The 24,633-nt window shown below is 49.1% G+C and overlaps 2 protein-coding genes across 5 annotated transcripts; one reads left to right on the top strand and one right to left on the bottom strand.

The window, feature by feature from the left end:
• The first annotated feature begins 10,593 nt into the window (after positions 1-10,593).
• On the top strand, positions 10,594-18,653 carry LOC109776708 (disease resistance protein PIK5-NP). 4 transcript variants are annotated; one of them, XM_073509776.1, is made up of 4 exons: positions 10,594-10,902; positions 12,569-13,999; positions 15,110-15,319; positions 16,103-18,653. In XM_073509776.1, exons 2-4 carry the CDS (start codon positions 13,194-13,196, stop codon positions 18,369-18,371), a joined length of 3,285 nt encoding a protein of 1,094 aa, XP_073365877.1. In that variant the 5' UTR covers positions 10,594-10,902; positions 12,569-13,193; the 3' UTR covers positions 18,372-18,653. The 4 variants fall into 4 exon arrangements, with proteins under 4 accessions (XP_073365877.1, XP_073365875.1, XP_073365876.1 ...); XM_073509774.1 differs by lacking the exon at positions 15,110-15,319 and having other exon boundaries at positions 10,602-10,902; positions 12,569-13,073; positions 13,173-13,999; XM_073509775.1 differs by lacking the exon at positions 15,110-15,319 and having other exon boundaries at positions 10,602-10,902; positions 12,569-13,073; positions 13,169-13,999.
• Positions 18,654-23,723: 5,070 nt separating this feature from the next.
• Positions 23,724-24,359, bottom strand: LOC141042582 (uncharacterized). Its single transcript, XM_073511424.1, has one exon. The coding sequence runs from the start codon at positions 24,357-24,359 to the stop codon at positions 23,724-23,726; it is 636 nt and encodes a 211-aa protein (XP_073367525.1).
• Positions 24,360-24,633: the final 274 nt, after the last annotated feature.

Below are 24,633 nucleotides of genomic sequence, written 5' to 3'. Positions count from 1 at the left end.
CCATCCTGATCCCTTCCGCCGCTAGATCCTCCTTGGCTTTTGCTAGATCCAGCTTTAACTGTGCCACCTCCGTGTCATGCTGAGCTTGATCCGCTGGGGCGACCGTAGCGGTTAACAGGGCCGTCATCTTGTCTGTGAGATCCATCAGCACCTGAGCCGGCGAGGGCACAGGGCTTCCTGCCCCGGCGGTGGGGTTTTGAACAGGTTGTGCGCCAGCCATGAAGATACCAACCCGACTCGGCGGCTCTAAGGGGTCCGGAATACTGTCGCCATCGGAACAACCCCTGAGCCTGCCATCTTGAAGTTGGTATAACGAATCGGTTTCCTCTGTGGATGACTCGCCGTCAGAGCGAGCGGTCGTCTCATCACCAGATCTAGATCCTTCAGAGAGCTCTCCATGGACGCATCCCACGAAAACACGCTTCAAGGCAGGCAAAGTCCGGGCGGGTCGTGCACGTTGAGCAGTCTCGATGAGATCGGCGCCGAGGTCCGGCTCAGGGCCCGGCTCACCAATCTTGCCAATAAAGACATGGATTCCGCCGAAGGGGACCCGGTACCCGTACTCAATTGAGCCGGCGTTGGGGCCCCAATTTGCATCGTCGATGTAGAGCTTGCCGCGACGACTCTTGGTCATCCGGCCCATAGCGTATCCCTTGAGCCCTTCGAAGCTGCCCTTCAAGAACTCAAATCCACCGTGCGCCAGCCCCACGGTGGGCGCCAACTGTCGTGGAATTATCACGGCAGATGTCCTCATGTTAGGACTTAGTCGTGGAGCCATCGCAGCTAGGAAGCTTAAAGGGGTTAAACGGGACAAGGAACACGAGGGTTATACTGGTTCGGCCCCTTACGGTGAAGGTAAAAGCCTACGTCCAGTTGAGGTGGTATTGCTTAGGGTTTCGATGACCAGGGAGCTTAATCGCTATGCCCAGCTCTCGATCTGTTCTCTCTCGTCCTAAACCGCCGCCGGGTCGTCCCTTTATATAGAGAGGTTGACGCCCCGCGGCTCTCAGAGTCCTGGACGGCTTATAACAGTATCCGGCTCGGACTCTTAACTACTCTTGCCTTACATTACAAGTCTTGCCATAACGGCGGGTTATCACTATGGGCCTTAAGCCGCCTCCGGGTCTTAAGCCCATTATTAATCCGCCATCCTCAAGCTTGGTATTGGGCTTCATGTGATGATCATTATGACGTAACCCGGCCCTTCCTGGGCGGGTAACTCTAATGGTTATATCCTCAACAGGTTAGGTTAGGGTTTGGCTGGGGGGGTGAGGGGATAAGGTGTGGCCGGCTGGGCCTGGTGGGTTGGCCCAGTGGGGTTGATGGCCTGCTGGGCCGGAGCCCAAGGGGGTTCTTTTCCTTCTTTTTTTTTGTTAGTTTTCTTTTCTGTTTTTGTCTTTGTTTCCTATTGTTTTTTTGGTGTAAAATGTATACTTGGCATCTAATTTAGTAATTCTATTTAGGCCATTGTCACAAAAAGGCTAGTCCTCAAATAATTTAGTTTCACATTTTATTAATTACAAAAGGTATTTAAATAATTATTTATGCTGCTGTTTTATTCATCTGATAGTATTTAAACATTTTATGAAGGTGTGGTTTCTCCACCATAATTACCTATGCAATATTTGGTTCACTCCGGACATTTTAGTTTCAATATTCGAAAACTTTTATTGTTTGACTTGATTTCGAATTTTGAATTCGAACGGGATTTGAACCAGAGTGAGTTTAGTAACAATAACAGTGGTGACGTGGCATCATTAGTAGAGGGTTACTGTAGCTTGATTACCCGGGCGTCACAGCGGGATAGGCATCGTCGACGCCGAAGCGGGAATAATTGCTTGAACTAAAAAAATAAACTAGTTCTATTAATTTTCTTGCTAAAAATAAACTACTTCTATAGTAAAATAAAGTAGTTTTATTAAATCAACTAGTTCAACTACTAAGCACTTACTATAAATAAAATAAAGTAGTACTTACTAAAAATAAACTTTTTTATAGTAAAATAAAGTAGTTTTACTAAATCAACTAGTTCAACTACTTAGAACATATTATAACTAAAATAAAGTAGTATTTACTAAAAATAAACTACTTCTATATATAGTAAAATAAAGTAGTTAAATCAACTAGTTCAACTACTAAGCACTTACTATAAATAAAATAAAGTAGTACTTACTAATTAAAAATAAACTAGTTTAACTAGTTCTATTATTTTTCTAACTAATTATATTAAACACTTTCTCTTCTTATTTTCCTTTTTCCTCTCCTGCTTTTTCTTCTAAATATGAACATATACATAAATGACTTTGATCATACACAATTTTCCTATACATACACAATATGAACATATACATAAATTGACAAAGAAAATTCTATGAACAAAAGAAAATCATTAAAATTCTATGAACAAAATTACAACAGAAAAAAATCATAAAAATTGTATGAACAAAATAAAAATTATATGAACAAAATTACAACAGAAAAAATCATAAAAATTCTATGAAAAAAATTGACATATTCTTTGCATATATATGAACATACAAACATTTGCATGTTCAACAATAATATCACCAAAAAAATCTATGAACATAAAAAATTCTAACTTTTTTATTCATTTATGAACAAATTACAACAACTCAATTAACTACACATCTAAACTACACATCTAAATTAGGAAAATTCATATGAGCTCACTGCCCAAGGGGGCGGCGATCGACGAGGAGGCAGGGCACGGGGGCGACGGTAAGGGGCGCGGCGACGGCGACGGTGAGGGGCGCGATGACGGGCGACGAGGAAGCAGGGCGCGGCGACGACGACGTACGGTGAGGGGCGCGGCGACGGGCGACGAGGAGGCAGGGCCGGAGGCGTCGGGGCAGGGGGCGCGGGGCGGCGACGGCGTTTGGGCGCCGCGGGACGGCTTCAGAGGCAGGGGCGACGACGGCAACAGCGAGGCGCAGAGGGGCAGCCTGGCGGCGTCGTCGGGGCGGGGAAGACGAACTGAATGAAAATTTTCACAAGTGCTAGTTATATAGACGAAGCATTGGTCCCGGTTCGCGACAGCAACCGGGACGAATGCAACCTTTAGTACCGGTTGGTGCCACCAATCGGGACCAAAGGCCTCTTTTCAGCAGCCCAAAGGGTGGGTATCATTATTTTCCGACCTTCACAGATGATTTGAGCAGATATGAGTATATCTACTTAATGAAACACAAGTCTGAAATATTTGAAAAGTTTAAAGAATTTCAGAGTGAAGTGGAGAATCATCGTAACAAGAAAATAAAGTTTCTACGATCTGATCGCGGAGGTGAATATTTGAGTTACGAAGTTTGACCTTCATCTAAAACAATGTGGAATAAGTTTCACAACTCACGCCACCTGGAACACCACAGCGTAATGATGTGTCCGAACGTCGTAACCGTACTTTATTGGATGGTGCGATCTATGATGTCTCTTACCGATTTACCACTATCATTTTGGGGTTATGCATTAGAGACAGCTGCATTCACGTTAAATAGGGCACCATCTAAATCCGTTGAGATGACACCATATAAACTGTGGTTTAGCAAAAAACCTAAGCTGTCATTTCTTAAAGTTTGGGGCTGTGATGCTTATGTGAAAAAGCTTCAACCTGATAAGCTCAACCCAAATCGGAGAAATGCGTCTTCATAGGATACCCAAAGGAAACTGTTGGGTACACCTTCTATCACAGATCCGAAGGCAAGATATTCGTTGCTAAGAATGGATCCTTTCTAGAGAAGTTTCTCTTGAAAGAAGTGAGTGGAAGGAATGTAGAACTTGATGAGGTACTTGTACCTTCTTCCGAATTGGAAAGTAGTTCATAATAGAAATCAGTTCCAGTGATTCCTACACCAATTAGTGAGGAAGCTAATGATGATGTTCATGAAACTTCAGATCAAGTTACTACAAAACCTCGTAGGTCAACCAGAGTACGGTCCTCACCAGAGTGGTACGGTAATCCTGTTCTGGAAGTCATGTTACTAGACCATGACAAACCTACGAACTATGAGGAAGCGATGATGAGCCCAGATTCCGCGAAATGGCTTGAGGCCATGAAATCTGAGATGTGATCCATGTATGAGAACAAGGTATGGACTTTGATTGACTTGCCCGATGATCGGTGAGCCATTGAGAATAAATGGATCTTCAAGAGGAAGACGGACGCTGATAGTAGTGTTACTATCTACAAAGCTCAAATTGTCACAAAAAGTTTTCGACAAGTTCAAGGTGTTGACTACGATAAGATTTTCTCACTCGTAGCGATGCTTAAGTCTGCTCGAATCATGTTAGCAATTGCCATATTTTATAAAATTTGGCAAGTGGATGTCAAAACTACATTCCTTAATGGATTTTTGAAAGAAGAGTTGCATATGATGCAACAAGAAGGTTTTGTCAATCCTAAAGGTGCTAAAAAAGTGTGCAAGCTCCAGCGATCCATCTATGGACTAGTGCAAGCATCTCGGAGTTAGAATATACGTTTTGATAAGGTGATCAAAGAATATGGTTTTTATACGGACTTTTGGTGAAGCCTGTATTTATAAGAAAGTGAGTGGGAGCACTACAACCTTTCTGATAAGTATATGTGAATGACATATTGTTGATCAGAAATGATGTAGAATTTTCTAGAGAGCATAAAGGAGTATTTGAAAGGAGTTTTTCAAAGAAAGACCTCGGTGAAGCTGCTTACATATAGGGCATCAAGATCTATAGAGATAGATCAAGACGCTTGATAAGATTTTTCAATGAGTACATACCTTGACAAGATTTTTGAAGTAGTTCAAAATGGAACAGTCAAAGAAGGAGTTCTTGCCTGTATTGCAAGGTGTAAAGTTGAGTAAGACTCAAAACACGACCACGGCAGAAAATAGAAAGAGAATGAAAGTCATTCCCTATGCCTCAGCCATAGGTTCTATAAAGTATGCTATGCTGTGTACCAAACCTATTGTGTACCTTGCCATGAGTTTGGCAAGGGGGTACGATATTGATCCAGGAGTGGATCACTTGACAGTGGTCAAAATTATTATTAGAAGACTAAGGAGATATTTCTCGGTTATGGAGGTGATAAAAAGTTCGTCGTAAAGAGTTACGCCGATGCAAGCTTTTACACCGATCCGGATAATTCTGAGTCTCAATCTGGATACATATTAAAAGTGGGAGCAATTAGCTAGAGTAGCTCCATGCAGAGTATTGTAGACATAGAAAAATTGCAAAATACATACGGCTCTGAATGTGACAGACCCATTGACTAAGCTTCTCCCACAAGCAAAACTTGATCACACCTTAGTACTCTTTGGGTGTTAATCACATAGCGATGTGTACTAGATTATTGACTTTAGTAAAACCCTTTGGGTATTAGTCACATGGCGATGTGAACTATTGGTGTTAAATCACATGGCGATGTGAACTAGATTATTGACTCTAGTGCAAGTGGGAGACTGAAGGAAATTTGCCCTAGAGGCAATAATAAAGTTGTTATTTATATTTCCTTATATCATGATAAATGTTTATTATTCATGCTAGAATTGTATTAACCAGAAACTTAGTACATGTGTGAATACATAGACAAAACAGAGTGTCCCTAGTATGCCTCTACTTGACTAGCTCATTAATCAAAGATGGTTATGTTTCCTGACCATAGACACGTGTTGTCATTTGATGAATGGGATCACATCATTAGAGAATGACGTGATGGACAAGACCCATCTGTTAGCTTAGCATAATGATCGTTTAGTTTTATTGCTATTGCTTTCATCATGACTTATACATGTTCCTCTGACTATGAGATTATGCAACTCCCGAATACCGGAGGAACACCTTGTGTGCTATCAAACGTCACAACGTAACTGTGTGATTATAAAGATGCTCTACAGATGTCTCCGAAGGTGTTTGTTGGGTTGGCATAGATTGAGATTAGGATTTGTCACTCCTTGTATCGGAGAGGGGTATCTCTGGGCCCTCTCGGTAATGCACATCACTATAAGCCTTGCAAGCAATGTGACTAATGAGTTAGTTGCGGGATGATGTATTACGGAACGAGTAAAGAGACTTGCCAGTAACGAGATTGAACTAGGTATGATGATAGCGACGATCGAATCTCGGGCAAGTAACATACCGATGACAAAGGGAACAACGTATGTTGTTATGCGGTTTGACCGATAAAGCTCTTCATAGAATATGTAGGAGCCAACATGAGCATCCAGGTTCCGCTATTGGTTACTGACCGGAGATGTGTCTCGGTCATGTCTACATAGTTCTCGAACCCGTAGAGTCTGCACGCTTAACATTCGATGACGATTTGTATTATGAGTTATGTGATTTGATGACCGAAGTTTGTTCAGAGTCCCGGATGAGATCACGGACATGACGAGGAGTCTCGAAATAGTTGAGAGGTAACGATTCATACATAGGACGGTGGTATTTGGACACCGGAAGTGTTCTGGGTGATACCGGGTCACCGGAAGAGGTTCCGGGCAACCCCCGGCAAAGATATGGGCTTAATGGGCCAAGTAAGGGAACACACCAGCCCACAAGGGGCTGGTGCACCCCCTATAGGGCCAGCTACGTGGGGGGAAAGGGAAAGGAGAGGAGGAAAAGGAAAGTATGAAGTAGGACTCCTACTTCCTTCCTTTCCCCGTCCTTCCTTTCCCCCATGTCCAAATATGATAGGGGGGACCGAATTGGACTAGGGGCCCAAGTAGGATTCCTAATAGTTGGGCGCGCCCTAGGCTGCCTCCCTCCCTCTCCCTCCTTTATATACGTGGGGAGGGCACCCCTAGAACACATATCAATTGTTCCTAGCCGTGTGCGGCGCCCCCTTCCACAGTTAACACCACGATCCTATCGTCGTAGTGCTTAGGCGAAGCCCTGCGCCGGTAACTTCATCATCACCGTCGTCATGCCGTTGTCCTAGAACTCTCCCTCGTCCTCAACTGGATCAAGAGCTCGAGGGACGTCATCGTGTCGAACGTGTGATGAACAGGGAGGTGCCGTATGTTCGGTGCTTGGATCGGTTGGTGATACGTTTCCAACGTATCTATAATTTTTGATTGTTCCATGCTATTATATTATCCATCTAGGATGTTTTATATGCATTTATATGCTATTTTATATGATTTTTGGGACTAACCTATTAACCTAGAGCCCAGTGACAGTTTCTGTTTTTTCCTTGTTTTTGAGTATCGCAGAAAAGGAAAACCAAACGGAGTCCAATTGACCTGAAATTTCACGGAGATTATTTTTTGACCAGAAGAAGCCCACGCAGTATCGGAGATGGACCAGAAGAGTCCCGAGGCACCCACGAGGGTGGGGGGCGCGCCCTACCCCCTTGGGCGCGCCCCCTACCTCGTGGCCGCCTCAGAGACCCCCCCTGACTTGTTCCCGACGCCAACACCTCTTATATATACTCAAACTTCCAGAACATAATCTAGATCAGGAGTTCCGCCGCCGCAAGCCTCTGTAGCCACCAAAAACCAATCGGGACCCTGTTCCGGCACCCTGCCGGAGGGGGGATCCCTCACCGGTGGCCATCTTCATCATCCCAACGGTCTCCATGACGAGGAGGGAGTAGTTCACCCTCGGGGCTGAGGGTATGTACCAGTAGCTATGTGTTTGATCTCTCTCTCTCGTGTTCTTGATTTGGCACGATCTTGATGTATCGCGAGCTTTGCTATTATAATTGGATCTTATGGTGTTTCTTCCCCTCTACTCTCTTGTGATGGATTTAGTTTTCCCTTTGAAGTTATTTTATCGGATTGAGTCTTTAAGGATTTGAGAACACTTGATGTATGTCTTGCGTGGGATACCCGTGGTGACATTGGGGTATTCTATTGATCCACTTGATGTATGTTTTGGTGATCAACTTGTGGGTTCCGTGACCTTGGGAATCTATGCATAGGGGTTGGCACACGTTTTCGTCTTGACTCTCCGGTAGAAACTTTGGGGCACTCTTTGAAGTACTTTGTGTTGGTTTGAATAGATGAATCTGAGATTGTGTGATACATATCGTATAATCATACCCACGGATACTTGAGGTGACATTAGGGTTTTTGTTGATTTGTGTCTTAAGGTGTTATTCTAGTACGAACTCTATGATAGATCGAACGGAAAGAATAGCTTCGTGTTATTTTACTACAGACCGTTGAATAGATCGATCAGAAAGGATAACTTTGAGGTGGTTTCGTACCCTACAATAATCTCTTCGTTTGTTCTCCGCTATTAGTGACTTTGGAGTGACTCTTTGTTGCATGTTGAGGGATTGTTATATGATCCAATTATGTTATTATTGTTGAGAGAACTTGCACTAGTGAAAGTATGAACCCTAGGCCTTGTTTCCTAGCATTGCAATACCGTTTGTGCTCACTTTTATCTTTTTTATTGAGGATATGCTCACTTTTATCATTAGTTACCTTGCTGTTTTTATATTTTCAGATTACAAAAACCTACATCTACTATCCATATTACACTTGTATCACCATCTCTTCGCCGAACTACTGCACCTATATAATTTATCATTGTATTGGGTGTGTTGGGGACACAAGAGACTCTTTGTTATTTGGTTGCAGGGTTGTTTGAGAGAGACCATCTTCATCATACGCCTCCCACGGATTGATAAATCTTAGGTCATCCACTTGAGGGAAATTTGGTACTGTCCTACAAACCTCTGCACTTGGAGGCCCAACAACGTGTACAAGAAGAAGGTTGTGTAGTAGACATTAGTTGGATCGTGAAGACGTTCGACTACATCAACCGCGTTACTAAACGCTTCCGCTTTCGGTCTACGAGGGTACGTGGACGCACTCTCCCCCTCGTTGCTATGCATCTCCTAGATAGATCTTGCATGATCGTAGGTAATTTTTTTTAAATACTGTGTTCCCCAACACCATGGCCTTGCGTGCTCTGCGCTGGTGGTTGTGCGTGCTCTGCACTGAAATGGATGCGACAACGAGCGGATAAAAGAGGCTACTGTGCACGGGGATGAGAGGAATGAAGGAGAAGGGAAGCTCGATGACATGGTGGTTCACCCAGAGAGCGCCGGTGGCCTCTACCAGGAGGAACGGCGGCGGCGTTGACTGTATTTGTTGGTCCTCTCGGTCAGCTTGGTTAAAAACATGACCGGACGGGGTGTGTTATCAGGCCGATTTTCAAAGCTCGGACCAAACAACTTTTCTATCGGTCCTAGACCGTATGGCCCGGTCCTAAACAGGCCACGAGCGGGCCGAAAAGCTTGCTCGGCACGTCCAGCCTGATGGCTGGCCGTGGCTGGGAGGTGCGCCGCATAGACCTCAATTCGGCGTTCCTCAATGGCGACCTGGTGTATGTCACCCAGCTGCAGGGCTTCGTTGCCAGGAACCATGAGCAGAGTGTGTACATGATACATGGGGCCATGTATGGTGTCCGACAAGCCCCAAGAGCATGGAACGCCAAGCTGGGTGCTACCCTCGCATCGCTTAGCTTCTCCGCAGCGTCTTTGAGCTCGACGTGTATTCGCGAGGGACCGCAAACACGCTATTCGTTGTCGGCATCTACGTTGACGACATGGTCATCGCAGGCGTCGAGCCCGACGAGGTGCAACACTTGAAGGTGAAGATGAAGTGCCTCTTCAGCATGAGCGATCTCGGGTATCGTTTGGCTGTGGACTCTGTTTGGTTGTGACTTTCACCTCCCTTGGCGCTTTCGGTTGAACTATGTAGCTATGTCTGGCTCAGCTACCCTGGTTGCGGCTCGAGCGCTGTGAACAGGTCTGGTCGTTGTTTTGCCTCGTTTTAATTAAGAAAAAATGAGGCGGGGACCCCTTTTCGTCAAAAATACTGCGCTTTCTCCTAGGCATCATTGCAAGCATGGTGACCATTTGCAAATACCAATGGAAAGGGTGTCAAAAGCGTCACGCTTATCCTGGAGCTTAGACATTTAATATTTTTGAATACCTAGAACTTAGGGATGGTCACATAAACCGATCCACGTCCACATGGTCTCAGGGAGCAGCGGGAATCCAATCTTGTTTTTCTTTAAGCAAACGACGCATGGAGATTGGTGGTGCAGTGTAGTTTAACCCGGGGCTCTGCAGTCCAAGTGGCATCCTAGGCTACTTTCGCCGTGGCCGTCTCAGTTAACTAAGATGGGATCTGACCCTTGCCAGAGCAGCCAGGTTAACACTGTACGGGCTCATTCAGTTTGAAGGAAACCAGAATGTAGGAATTAGAAGTGGTATAGAAATTTAATAGGATGTCACTTGACATGCTAAGGAATTGACTTGCCTCGTTCCTATGCGTAAAATGAGCTTTGAGTTCCCTCCAAAACCACAGGAAATGAATAATATTTATACGAAATTTCTGTGCGCATTTCATACAAACCGAATGTATATATAGAAAATTTTCTTTGGAATCCTTATTTCTATGTTTTTCTCCTATAAAAGTCTTTCAAACCGAATGAGGCCTAAGCTACTAGCACTACATCCAGCTGATACATAGGACCCAGCTGTGCAGAGGCCCACAAGGTAGTGAGCCTGTACACATGATCGGGCATGTCGATTTGTTCTTGGTTGATAATATTAAAATCATACTTCACATTATACACAGCTTATCATTTAGCACAGCAATACGAACATTGAAGACTGCCTTCTTTGTAACCGTAGAGTGCCACAGCTAAGGGTCCTCTTCCACCCAAAATACGTCCACAGCACTCGAGGGCCGGGCGCTCAAGTGCGAGGCAGAGCTCGCCTCCCCCAACGACGGCGGCTTCGACCTGGGAGGCCTAGTCCGAGCCCGGCGCCGCCGGCAAGGCCAAGACCAAGTGAGGCGCCGAGGAAGCCAGCGAGGATGACAAGAAGAAGCCGGCGAGGAAGTGCATCCAGATCGAGGAGATCCCGCCGGCTGTGACGTCCAGATCAAGGTATACTCAGCAGAAAAGATGAGATTTTTTAGGTGTTTGGCCCCGATCTGAATGAAATGTGGGATTTCCAGTACCCCAGTAGCATACTCCAGTACTGTACTCCGGTAGCTTAAATGGAACTTGACTGTTTTGGGTTTTCCAGTAGCTTAATGATCTCTGCATCACCACAAAAGTGCAGATGATTTGCTTAATGATCCCTAGAGTATATTGAACTTTTCGTGAGTAAGCCAGATGATTTGCTTTTGCTATCTTGTTAGGTGAGTAAACTGGCTTTAAATGAAAGTCAGTGTTCTTGAACTACTCCAGTTAGCTTGCTCCAACAACTTGACGGTGTATGTACTGGAGTTAGTCAGTGTTCAGTAAATGGCTGCTCCAACAACTTGACTGTGTATATACTGGACTATTTAAATGAAAGGGGAGTATAAATACTGTTTAGTTAAAACCAAGATTCAGTATCTTGAACTACTCCAGTTAGCTTGCTGATGCTTTCAGCAATCTTGGTGTTTAAATTTGACTTGGTGCAGTAATCTTGGAGCTTAGTGTTCCAGTTAATTTAACACTTGAAGTAGTATAGCACTTGCAGTAGTGTGGGACAGCAGTAGTTTAGTGCAAGTTTCAGTTAATTAGCTGGATTAAACAAGATGCTTGGTGATCTGCAGGAGTAGGACAATCAAATCTGCTTGAATATTTGTTTACTGAAAGTAAATGAACATTTTACTGCTAGTGTACTGATAGTGTAATCTAGCTATTGTACTGATATTTCTGTTTCTTTCAACATTTTACTGTCAATAAAAATGATGTACTGCTGCTTTCAGTTAATTCAAATTAGCTAAAACCTTTTACTGTCAAATAGTGCTAATGTTTACTCTATGAAATAAACTACTCCATGTCAAATAAACCTTGCTAGGTGAATCTTGTTTGCATTAGGAGTAGTTGCTGGAAATTAACTGGATTTTGTTTCCAGTAGATGCACTGTATTTCACAGAAAAAGTACTCGAGTACATGGAGTTGATGCACTGAATTTTGTTGATGCACTGAGATGGTCTCTGCATCACCACAAAAGTGCAGATACAAAGCCAGATTGCAGTAGCTTAAATTGGAACTTTACTGTTTTGGAATTTCCAGTAGCTTAACATTATTGTTATGTGCTTTGCTGAATTTAACTGGAGTAAATCAGTGTAAACCGAAGATTGCTGGAGTATGTATTGGCAAAAGGCAAGAGGCTCAAGATCTTGTTCAGTTAATTAGGAGTGGTGTACTACTGCTGTGGTTTCTCCATCTGGAGTACAACTCCTCTTCTCTTCTCTTCTTCAGTTAATTAGGAGTAGTTTTAGAGGTAACTAACTGAAACTTTTTATCATGTTGACAACAGTAGCATGTGGACCTATCATGGTGATTTCATATCAAAATAGAGGAGTACTCCTGTTCATTTGGAGAACTCATACAACAATTGATATGCATCAAACTTGGGATCAACAGTAGCATGTGGCCTTATCATTCTGGTTTTTGGATGATTTAGTTAATCAAATTCCTCAATTGAGAAACACCTGGACTTGTCATTCCGGTCTTGGGATCAACAGTAGCATATGGACTTATCATTCTTGTTTCTGGATGATTTAGTTAATCAATTTGACATCAATTGACCTGGTTTTTGGATCAATTGCAGATTCTCTGCGCTGTCCGGGATGAGAAGAGGAGCAGCAAGAATCAAGCCCAATACAGAGAGGAGAGGAGCAGCAGAAGTGGACAGCGCAGGGCTGACCTCGAGCTCTTGATTGGAGTGGGGGGAGGCGGCCGGCGAGGGATTTGTGGCCAGCAGGGAAGGATCCGAAGCTGCGGCGGAGCAGGCAGCCGGCGAGGGAGCTGCGGACCGCGGCGGGGAAGGGCGGCCGGCAAGGGAGCTGCGGACCACCGCGGGGAAGGGCGGCCGGCGAGGGAGCTTCGGGCCTCGGCGGGGAAGGGCGGCCGGCGTGGAGCTTCGGTCCACGGCGGGGAAGGACGCCGGAGACGCGGACGGCGGAGGAGCCCGGCGGAAGGGGGTACTTTCGTAATTTCACACCATTTCACCTGGTCGGAACAGAACCTCCAGCGATCTACTGGTCAGATCAGGACACCGTCGACGGCTAGCCAGCACCCGGCCGCCCGGAGCCCGCGCGGACGAGGAGCTAGCGGTATGATAGCTTGACTTTATCAGCAATCCTACCCTGGCCGGCGACTTTGATTGTACTAGCCGGCCAATAAATTAGCTCCTTGTGATTTGTTCAAGGCAGGCAATTCAGAGAGAGCGAGCCATGGATGTGGCAACGGGCGCTATAGGATCCCTGCTCCACAAGCTAGACGAGCTCCTCAACGGGAAGTACAAGCTGCGGGCGAGCGTCAGGCATGACGTCCAGTTTCTCTCCTGCGAGATGGAGAGCATGTACGCTGCCCTTTGGAAGGCGGCGGAGGTTCCGCGGGATCAGCTCGGCGAGCCGGTCAAGGTCTGGGCAGGGGAGGTCAGGCAGCTGTCGTACATCATAGAGGTTATCCTCGACAAGCTTCTTATGGGAGTCCCCGACTTTCAAGGCTCTACGGGGCCCATGGAAAAGAAGTGCAGTTGGTTCAAGAAACGCAAGCTTCGCGATGAGATAGCGGACACAATCAAGGACATCAAGGTTCGAATCCAAGAGGCCGCCGATCGATGTGACCGGTACGGGCTTCGTGATATTGTTAAAATTTACAGAGCCCCAGTGCCTATAGATCCTCGTTTGGCAGCTCTGTACAAAGATGAGAAACAACTTGTCGGCATTGATGGGAAAAACTTTCTAGAGCTCATGAAGTTAGTGTCAGATGGGGACAATGTGCCCAGCAAAAAGCTAAAGATAGTCTCAGTTGTTGGATTTGGAGGACTGGGCAAAACTACTCTGGTCAAAAGGGTGTATGACAAGATCAAGAGTGGTTTCGACTGCATAGCTTTCGTTCCAGCCGGTCCGAATGCTAACGTGAAGAAGGTTTTCATGGATATCATCCTTGATCTCGGCATGTATGGAAATCAACTCTCCATGCTGGACGAACAACAGCTCATCCAAAAACTTGGTCAACTCCTTGAGAACAAAAGGTACACATCCCTTGCTAATCTTACGCTGATGAGTGTTTTTCCTTTTTGTTGTGGCATGCAACAGTAATGACGTATAGATTACAAGTTTACATTGATGGATTAAGGATAACAGCTTCCATTGTGTCAACCACGCCAATTTAATTAGCAAATACAACTATATTAGACATGGGCATTAGAGGTGTATGAGCAGCAGAATTTATTGCAGTTCTAAGAATACAAGTGCATGAATAATTTCCGTTGTTCCAAGTGCATGAATAATTTCCGTTGTTCCAACGAATGATAAATCAAAACGGCGAAATGACAAATCAAGCGAAAAGTAGAGATTCGGCACTCTGTCATTCCTGAGGGCAAAGCGCCAAACTCTAGATGTAGTCGATATATGCCACTCCAACTTCGCGTACCCAAAAAATGGCATTGCAAAAAACGACTTGTGAAAAACGTCACTGCAATAAATATCGATATATGCCACTGCCACAATGGCATTTAACTAGTATCCAGGTGTTGGTCATAGCATTTTTTTGCTCTCCTCCCAGTTCGCATCTGAGCCTCCGCGTCATCCCTCCCGCGGGCGACTCGGGCGGCGGCGCGCGCCTCCCTCCCCTCCCTTCCTCCCTGCCCTTCCTGACCCTCGCCGCTAGCCAGAACCCTGGGGCAAAGCCCCTCGCGGTGGCCAGCGGCGGGCCCCTTTTCTCCGCTGCTCGGGGATGGCTGATGCGGGGTGGCCTATCCAAGGGGCGGCGTCGGCGGGCGCATGGTTCGGCGGCACAACGGCGGCGACGTCCTCCCGACGGACGAGCGGTGGCCCTGAGACTTGTGGTGGTTGCCATTTCCTTCGTCGGAGGTGTTCAGCCTGAGTCTGGGTGGTCAGATCTCGAGATCCGTCATCTAGTCCCGGCTGCGAGTCGGGGAGACACAGTTGCCGGTGAAAACAAAGCCGACAGCAGGCGATGGCAGCATTCTGCGTCGTTACCTTGATGAAGGCATCGTCGTGTAACTACTGTCGACCCACTCGTGCTGCTCCGGGGAAAACACTAGGATCCGGTCTTCCAGATCGAACGATGGCGGTACTGCGGTGTTGCTTCTCTCTTGGGAGCATTGTTTGTGGAGCAGCACTGGAAGACAGAGGAAGGAGGTGGAGCCGCTTCGTCTTGCACGGAGCTTCGGTGGAGATGTCAAGTCATGCCTCGTGCTATGCTGTGTCATACTTGTTCGGCAGATGCTACACACGACATATCTTCCAGAGTCTTTGAGTCTAGATGGACGAGCGCAGGGCGGTGGTGCCCAAGGGCACCGTGGTGGAGTCGACGGATGGTCGGACTGGTAAGGATGCTGCGAATCTCTCTCCTCAAAGTGGGTCGACAGTTCGATGATGATGGCGACTTCTAAGACATGTGCATGTGGTGTACGCTTTAGGTCTGCTGCACCGGCTGTTGGTTCCGATACGTTATGTGGATGTATCAGCGACCACACTGGTTTTAGATATGGGGAGTGAGAATGCTCCATATTTATCGAGTTTGTATGTGTGAGTGGTGGCTTCGGGTGGCTTGATGTATATTCTTGTCAGACCTTTATTTAATAATTAATAAAGATGACTATATGCATTGATTGATGCAGAGGTCAGGGTTTTTTTTTTAAAAAGAGCATTTTTCATAAGTTCTTTTGCAGTGGTATGTTTCGAATACGCAAAGTTAGCAGTCGTATATATCGAATTAACTCCCAATGTATTGCTACGCGGTTCTCATCCAGCAATTTCTGTATTTTCCACCCTTGGATCCCTGAGTTTGGAATGCATTCTGCTTTGCATCCTTTTCCCTATTCATTTCGAGTGGAATATTTTTTTTGGCATGCATTCACCTTTGCTCGTTTAAACACACACAAAAACATGCTACCTTATTTTTCTCATGCATATCTAATCGAACGCTGTTACACACACGATATACTTTGGACGATTTTCGCACGATGGTGCACATCAAGCCGTCCATGCGCAGGGCAAAAGGGGACAACACCGTTCAATCCTGTGTCGTGTGTCGTTCGGCCGGCCACTGTCGTCCGCTCAGTGGTATCGTATCTAATATTTCTCTGATGCTCTCACAATTTGTACAGGTACCTCATCGTTATAGATGACATATGGGATAAAACAGTGTGGGAAACTATCAAGCTTGCTTTCTCTGGATTTAACTGTCCTGGCAGCAGAATAATCACTACAACCCGCATACTCAGTGTATCTGAAGCATGTTGCTCGTCTTCTAACGACTCAATTTATCAAATGGAACCTCTGTCTGATGATGACTCCAAAAAACTCTTTTATAGTATAATATTCTCTTCTAGGTGTGGATTTCCTCACGAATATGAACAAGTATCTATTGATATCTTGAAGAAATGTGGCGGGGTACCTTTAGCCATCATTACTACGGCTGGTATGACCTTCAAAAAAACTATGGCTGGTATGTTGGCTAGTGATCAGCGGGTCAAATCAGTGGATGAATGGCATGTCTTGCTCAGTTCTATTGGTCATGCCTTGGCAGAAGATCCCTGTCGGGAGGAGATGCTAAGGATATTATCATTTAGCTACTATGAACTTTCCCCACTTCTGAAGACTTGCTTACTGTGCTTGAGTATATTCCCCGGGGCTCTCCCGATTATAAGAGACCGGCTGGTGAAAAAATTGGTCGCGGAAGGGATTGTTACTCAGGAGACTAAGTTGATTGGATCACCAAAAGAATATGAGGTCAGGCTTAGTCGGGAGATTAGTCGAGAGGAGGCAGCAAGCCACTGCTTGGACCAACTCGTCAATAGGAATGTTATTCATCCCCTGGAATGCAACAACAATGGTGAGGCAATAAGCTACCATATCCACCCTATGATGCACGGCCTCCTTGAAGCCATAGCCACAGATGAGAACTTTGCTGCTTCACTTGATCTAAAAAATAATTATTCAGTGAAATATTTTAACCGGCTGGGAGGTTTCCGATCTGCTTTGGTTCACCTCTCTATTAACTGTCCGGATTCAGAAATTCTAAATGAGCTACCAATTATGGCGTCTCATGGTGTTCGCTCCTTGACTGTTTTTGGTCATGCAAACCGGAGTCTGCTTAGGCACTTTGAAGGTATACGACTTTTGGATTTAGAAGGCTGCAAGAGCATTGAGAGAGCTGATGTGGAGTACATATGCAGTATGGTCCTGTTGAAGCAGTTGTGCCTTGCAAAGACGCAAATCAATGAGCTCCCACCAGAAATTGGCAATCTACAATGTTTGGAAGGCCTAGATGTAGGAGGGACTCAAATCACCCAGCTCCCACCACAAATTGGAAAACTTCTGCGTCTAAAGACTCTCGATGCAAGGAAGTCAGGAGTCAAGGATTTACCTGATGAAGTTGTCCGGCTCACAAGGCTAGTCTATCTGCTTATCGGTGACAATGAATCCTGTGAAGGAGTGAAGTTACCTGATGGATTTGGGAAGATGACATCACTGCAGCAACTGGGCACCATTGATTTGAGGAAATGCTCGTCATCCTCTCTGAAGGAACTTGGTGAGCTCCCTTATCTGAAAGAGATTGCAGTAGTGTCAAGTGATGGACAGGAAGACACAAGAATGTACAATGCTCTGCTTTATTCCCTCAACAAATCCATCAAGAAGAGTTCCCTGGCAGTTTATAGTGATTTCAGATTGAGCACAGTACAGTCATCATCAGGATACAAATATCTCGACTACTGGAAGAAACATTCTGTGCTAAGATTCTTGAAGGTTCCAACTGGTCATGCAGGGCTACATCTTGGTATGCTTGATATCAGGGTCTGCAAGCTAGAAGAGGATGATCTGAAGATACTCGGAAAGCTGCCTAGGTTGCAGAGCCTCATCGTGCGGCTTGAAGTCCTCCCAACAAAAATGATACACATCAGCTATGTGGGGTTTGCAAAACTTGAGAGGTTCTACGTTGATTTCCGAATGCCTAGGGTGGTCTTTGAGGAAGGAGCTATGCCAAAGCTGGAACATGTTGAGCTCAAGCTGTACGCTGGATCAGCCAGTGAAGAACATATGGGCATCAGCCACCTCCTAAGCCTTCAAAAGGTCACTCTCCGGTACTCCAAATGGTATGCAACCAACAAGGGCGTCAAGGAGACAACTGAAGCTGTGAAAAGTGAGTGTAAGGAGCACCAGAACGAGCTCACTCTGTGCATTGCTGAAGAGGAGAAAAATGGTATCTGCAACATGAAGACTGAGGTTTTTCAAGAGAACAGAGTTGCTAGTTCCAGTAAGATGACTGAGATTGTAAAAGAAGAAGAAGAAGACACACAAGAGGGAGGCCTTCATCAGAGGGAGGCCACTGCTAGCTGCAACGGGACAAGTGAGATCGAAGAAGTTGTGGAGTAGCTCAATGAAGCTTTAATATTTATCATTCTCTCATTGCCGTAGCCGTGCAGTGTCATACTGTCGCCTAAATTTGTATAATTGCTTCAACCAATTGTATGTCGTGTTTATTCCTGTTGTTTCCAAACTTCATTTTCCCAAACATTTGGCAGACGAGAGACTTAGCATTTATTCTTTTCCATTTGGACTCAATAGTTGTTCGTTTATCAAAACCTGATTGTATTTGTCAGTACATTTGTCTCTTGTACCTATATCCTGTAATGCGTATGCAGTCTATGTACCTTATGAGTTATGGCAACTTTGGCATGCGCTGCACTGGACGACTCTGTGATAACAGATGATTAGCAGTAATGTGTGAGCCAAGGATCAAGGATTCAGAGGTCATGGAGGGTAATCAGCTAATGGGGGCTGATGAAGCTGAATGTTGCCGATGCGATTTGCCGGGATGCACCAATGGCAGGTCGTTGTTCATCGCTGCGAGCCTTATGGTGCTCCACGGAGTGTTGAAGACTCGAGAGATCCTCCAGCACTAGAAGGGGATGCCCTGCAACAAGGGGTCTGATGTCTGAACTGTGAACGTTGCTCGACGTCCTTCAGTTTCCAGGTTGCTGCAACCTGTGTCTGCATCAATGCTGGCGGCGTGTGACCTCTGGCGCTCCTCCTTGCGCCGGCGCCGGCGGCTACATCAGCCGCGGTGCGGGCGGCCGCTCTGCTGCCGTACGGTTGAGGGTTCCACCGGCCAGATCGATTGCGTCCCTTACTAACTCCGGCTCTGCTCTAGTTTGTGGTCTGGGAAGATGAGACTGATGATTGAGTTAGATTAGATGTAACATCATCGATAAAACGCAAGCCTTTCCCGCCTTCAGTTTCGTCAGTTACATTTTGCTCTGCTTCCTCTGCTTTGTCTTTGCCTCAGACGCTGCCCTGCCGCTGCTAGACAAATCTATAGGAGTGTGCCATTGCCGCCCGCTTGAGGTGCAACTTGCCCCCAAGCAGCTGCATCAGGGAACCGCTGAAGCATCTTCTCAAATCTCAAGTGGCCATGGAATCAGTCAGGTAAGGAGGGCCATTTCAGCACAGCTTGGAGATGAGCAACGTCGCCCTTCTTGACCAACGATGCCATATCATCTCAGAGCATCTCCAGCCGTTCAGCCCCCCAGGGCGCCGAAAAAGAGCGGCCTGCGGGCGACCTAGCTCCCAGCCACGCCCTCAGGCGCCGCCCCCCAACCCGCGGCAAATTCAAACGTAGTCATTCCCGCTCACAAAATAGACGCCACAGTTCGGCGATCGATGAAAAGTTCGGCGTACAAAAAGCAGAAAGGACGCGCGTGCGCATCAGACGGCGAGGTCGGCCTCCGGCGTCGGCGGAGTCGGTGTGCGCGGGTTTGGCGGGGTCTTCGTGCTTGGCGGCGTCGGCGTGGCTTCTATGCTGCGGGGAGTCTCGGCGGCATCATCGCTCGGGCTTGGGGCGTCGGCGTCGGAGGCGTCGTCGAGGGAAGCTGGTTCAGGATGAGGTCGCGCTCCACCAAGTACTACGCCTTGACCGCCTCGTTGGTGCTCTGGAGCATGTCCGCCCCGCCCAGCATGAAAGCCAGGTCGGTGTTTCTCTTCTTCGCGGCGACGCTGGTCCGGAGTAGGTCGAGCTTGACGGCGCTGCTCGACATCAACGCCGACCACCGCGCCACGGTCTTATCTTCACGAAGGACGGCCCGGGCCTGCGTGTCGGCGAGGCAATGCTCGATGGACTCCTGCACTCGGGCGGTGGCCGCGTCGGCGTGTTTCCCCTTCTTGGCACCTTTGTTGCCGTCCGGCCGCCCTTCTGACGCGCCAGGAGTCGGCGCGTCCGGCTTGTAGGTATCCTTGGCCTTGTCGAGGGTGCGCCGGACTTCCGCCCACTTCTCGCACTTGTCAATGCGCTTGTAAACATGGAGGTACTTGAATTCGGCGTCGCTGTTACTCTGCCGGTACAGGGCGAACATGCGCAGCAACTGCGCGAAGGAACAAACAGTTGGCGGGCGCACACGGCGAAGAGAGGCGGGAGAGCGGCGTGGCATACCTGATCCTCAACGCTGGCGCCGCTCTCCAGGCGAGCCGCGACCTCCTCGACGACCCCATGCCATTTGTTGCACGCCCCCTGGATACGCTCCCAATGGTTCGCCATCGCCTTCAAGCCGCGCTGCATGTAGACGCCTTTGAAGTAGGGGTTGACGAACTTGCGCTCGTCGAACTCGGCCTTGATGCGCTCCCAGTACATCTCGATGCTCTGGTTCGTGCCGGTGGTCGGGTCAAGGCAGACGACTTTTCATGCTTCGGCGAGGCATTCCTCCTCCTTGGACGCCCACTTGATGCGCGGCTCGCTAGACCTGGCCGTCCACTTCTTCTTCTTGCGCTTCTTCGCCGGAATAGTCGCCGGCTCCTCCTCCTCTTCCTCCTCCTCGTCGTCGTCGTCCTCCTGCCCCTGCTCCTCCTCGTCGTAGACGTAGCCGAGCTCGCCGTCCATGTCGCCGCTGAGATCCACCGTCTCGTCCGGGGTGACGAACCCGGGAGACACGGCGGCCGCGGCCGAACCTGCCGCGATGATGTCGTCCATGTCGCCCTCGGTCTCCTCGGTGTCGCCGAGGTGCGAGAAGGGCAGCGCGCAATGGCGGAGAGGTGGCGTCGGGGAGGAGACGTAGGCGGGCGGCGAGTAGTTGTATGGAGGGTACTGCACGCCGGCGAAGGAGGGCGAGGGCGTGCGCTGGGCCGGGTGTCCATGGGGAAAGGTGACGTTTGGGTTGAACCCACCCTGCGCGTCCCCGTCGGCGTAGCCCGGCGAGGGCGATCCCCATGGCTGCGGCGACGGAGAGCCGACGCTTTGCTGGCCCCAGGGAGCGTACTGGGCGTGGCTGCCGGGTGGATTCATCATCCCCGCGCGAGTCGCCTCGGCCTCGGCTTGGTCCGCCGAAGCGGCAGCCGCAGCCGCGCGTGCCGCGTTGTCACGGGCCTTCTTGGCGATGGCCCTGTTCCGCCGGTCGGCGGTGACAGCCTCCCGTCGCTGAACTTCCGCCCTTCACTCGGCGTTTGGCATGCCCGGTGGCTTGGACGGCGGCGCCCTCGGCTTCCTCTGCTTCGGCTGGGCGACGGAGGCGGTCGCGGTTGCCGCAGCGCGGGGGACGACGTACTTCTTCGGTGGCATGGCGGCCGGCTGGGAGGCGAGCGGGAGGGAGATTGGCGGGAGGAAAGGAGAAAATGGGAGGGAAGTGGGGGAAAAGCGGGAAGAAACGGCGGGAAGAGGCGCTCGACTTGCCGACAGGGCGGACCCACGCGCCCTTTTCGCTTGTGCCAGCGCCCCAGGCGCCCCCCAGGGCGCCGGGTTCTGCCTGGGTCCGCCGACACCAGTTTCGGCCCGAGCCGGCGAAAAACGGGCTTCGGGGGGGGGGGGGGGGGGCGATTGGGCCGTTTTTTCGGCGGCGGCGCGGCAAAAACGCCTGAGGAGGGCCTGTTGGGGGCGCGGCTGGAGATGCTCTCAGGTTTCACACCTTAGAGATGGGCGGGTGAGCTGTCGCGCTCCCCCTCTTCCTTGCACGACCGTTCTGCTGCAGTCCGACCGCGGGCTCCACTGGTCAGATCCACCGTGTCTCCTGCTACTCTATCGACGTAAGCCTGATTCAGAAAATGATCATGCATTTCAAAAAATGTTTGTTAAATTATAAAAGTGTTCGTGAATTTCAGAAATTATTCCTCTAATGTCCAAAAAAAGGTTTGCCAATTCTAGAAATGTTCACCGATTGAAGAAAATTGTTTAAAAAAATTGTTCAAGATTGCAGAGCTGCCAAGATTGTGCAGAGCCATAGGAGGATGATCTGAATATACTCGCAGAGCTGCCAAGATTGCAGAGCCTCATTGTGCAGCTTGAAGTCCTCCCAACAAAAATGATATGCCTAGGATGCTCTTTGAGGAAGGAGCTATGCCAAAGCTGGAACAACGTGAGCTCAACCTGTACGCTGGATCAGCTAGTGAAGAGCATATGGATAACAAGAACCTCCTAAGCCTTCAAAAGGTCACTCTCCGGTACTCCAAATGTTATGCAACCAACAAGGGCGTCAGGGGGGTAACTGAAGCCGTGAAAACTGAGTGTAAAGAGCACCAGAACGAGATCACTCTCTGCGTCGTTGAGGAGGAGAAAAATGATATCTGCAACATGAAGACCGAGAGTTTTCAAGCGACCAGAGTTACTAGTTCCGGTAAGATGACTGAGATTGTAAAAGAAGAAGAAAACACACAAGAGGGAGGCCTTCATCAGAGCATCCATCATAGTGCTAGCTGCAGCGGGACGAAGGAGATCGAAGAAGTTGCGGAGTAGCTCAACCCATTTTTAATATTTATATCACTCTTTCATTGCTGCAGCTGTGCAGTATCATCCAACCATTTATAATGGACAACATTGCTTCGAACAATCGCAGGTTCCAAGCAGCTGCATCAGGAAACCGCTGAAGCAGAACCGAGTGATCTTACCAAGTGGCCATGGCCCATGGGATCAGTCAGGTAAAGAGGGCCATTTCACCACAACTTGGAGATGAGCAACGTTGCCCTTGTTAACCAACCTCGGGTCCAGTTGTTGGTGCCTAACCTTGCCCTAGCTCTCCCTCTCTATCACCTCGCCCTAAACCAAACCGAAGCGAGGAAGAAGACGAAGCAAGAAGAAGGAGGACACGGTGGAGTTCCAGCGCACGAACGGCCTTGTTTTACCTCGAGCACGAACTCGAGCTCACTCCACACCCATTACAACGAGCACCACACAGGTTTTATATCCTGGTCTGCGCTGGGCACGACCCGCACGCCTCCACTCCCCTGAGTCCACGTTCTGGCCCGCTCTGGCCGCGGCCACCTCGCGCATGCACGCGCCCAGTTCGCGGCGAGCCCTCAACAGAACGTCTCAGCGACCCGGTCCCGCTTGCCAACGGATTCCTAGTCCTACGGTGCAACGTGCACACGCCACGCCCGTACCCTAGTCCTATTCACGCACACACACATGCACGCCTACGGTGCGGTCCCGACGTGTTCAGTGCGCGCTCATACACGCACCCGCCGTGTCAAGCTCGTCGCCGCGGCTTATTACACCCTACACTCGCGCCCTAAGCTGTGGCTCAGAGCAGTCCGGCGTCCTCGGCGCCGTCATCCACCAGCAACGCCCGCTCCGCCGTCGGTGCCTTCCACAGCAGCTGACACTCCCGTTTGAAGTGCCACGTTCGCCGCACTTGTAGCACCGGCCTTGCCGGTTGCCTCCGTTGCCCGACGCCACACTCCGCACGTCGTCGTCGTCCCGCGCACCTCCCTGCTACCGCTCCCGAGCCCGCCATTGCGCCGCCGTGTACATCAGCGCGCCGTCTGCTCGCTCGCCGCCCGCCTGCCGCGTCGCTGTAGCCGCTCGTCGAAGAACGCCTTCAGCCGCCCGAGTGCTTCCACGAACGGCATCGGCGTGACATCGCAGAACTGCTCGATCGCGGCCACCGTCGCGTACAGGCGGTCCAGCACGGAGTCGAGCAGCTTCTTCACGAGTGCAGCGTCCTCCAGCGTCAAGCCGAGCCCCGCGAAGCATGCCGCCATGGCTCTGAGCTTGCCGGCGAATCCGTCCAACGTGTCGCCGTCCGCCATGTGCAGGAGCTCAAACTCACCGCAGAGTGTGCCCAGCCGCGCCACCCGCACGCGATCCGCGCCGACGAACCTGGCCTTGAGGCTCGCCCAGACCTCCGCCGCCGTCTTCTTGGATGCCACCTGCAGCAGTAGGTCCTCCGCGAGCGCACCGAGCAGATACGCCCGCGCCGGCTTGTCCTTCTTCGCGATCACAGCCGCCGCCGCGTCCTCCGGCACCACCACCGTTTCCCACAGCCCGGCCGCGTCGAGGTTTGCCTCCACCTTGATCGCCCACGCCGTGTAGTTTTCTCCGGTGAGGATCGGCACCGGCTGCGGCAGCGAGCTGCCCGCTCCGCCTGCATAGGGCACGAGCGACATCACCGGCGAGCTCCTCCCGCAACCTGGCTCTGATGCCAATTGTTGGTGTCTAACCATGCCCTAGCTCTCCCTCTACCCTAGCTCTCCCTCTCTGTCACCTCGCCCTAGACCAAACCGAAGCGAGGAAGAAGAAGAAGCAAGAAGGAGGAGGAAACGGTGGAGTTCCTGCGCACGAACGCCCGCCGCACGAACGGCATTGTTTCACCCTCGAGCATGAACCCGAGCTCACTCCACACCCGTTACAACGAGCACCACACGGGTTTTATACCCTCGT

The sequence above is a fragment of the Aegilops tauschii genome, chromosome 3, assembly GCF_002575655.3.
Source record: "Aegilops tauschii subsp. strangulata cultivar AL8/78 chromosome 3, Aet v6.0, whole genome shotgun sequence".
In the NCBI taxonomy this organism is placed as follows: Eukaryota; Viridiplantae; Streptophyta; class Magnoliopsida; order Poales; family Poaceae; genus Aegilops; species Aegilops tauschii.
Note: the sequence above shows the minus strand (reverse complement) of the source record. Positions and strands in the feature narration are given on the sequence as shown.

Coding starts and splice junctions, on each gene's coding strand:
- LOC109776708 (XM_073509776.1), top strand. CDS start 13,194: ATGGATGTGGCAACGGGCGCTATAGGATCCCTGCTCCACAAGCTAGAC. Junction 14,000..15,109: donor CAACTCCTTGAGAACAAAAG/GTACACATCCCT, acceptor TTTGTGGAGCAG/CACTGGAAGACAGAGGAAGG. Junction 15,320..16,102: donor GTCGACGGATGGTCGGACTG/GTAAGGATGCTG, acceptor CAATTTGTACAG/GTACCTCATCGTTATAGATG.
- LOC141042582 (XM_073511424.1), bottom strand. CDS start 24,359: ATGTCGCTCGTGCCCTATGCAGGCGGAGCGGGCAGCTCGCTGCCGCAG.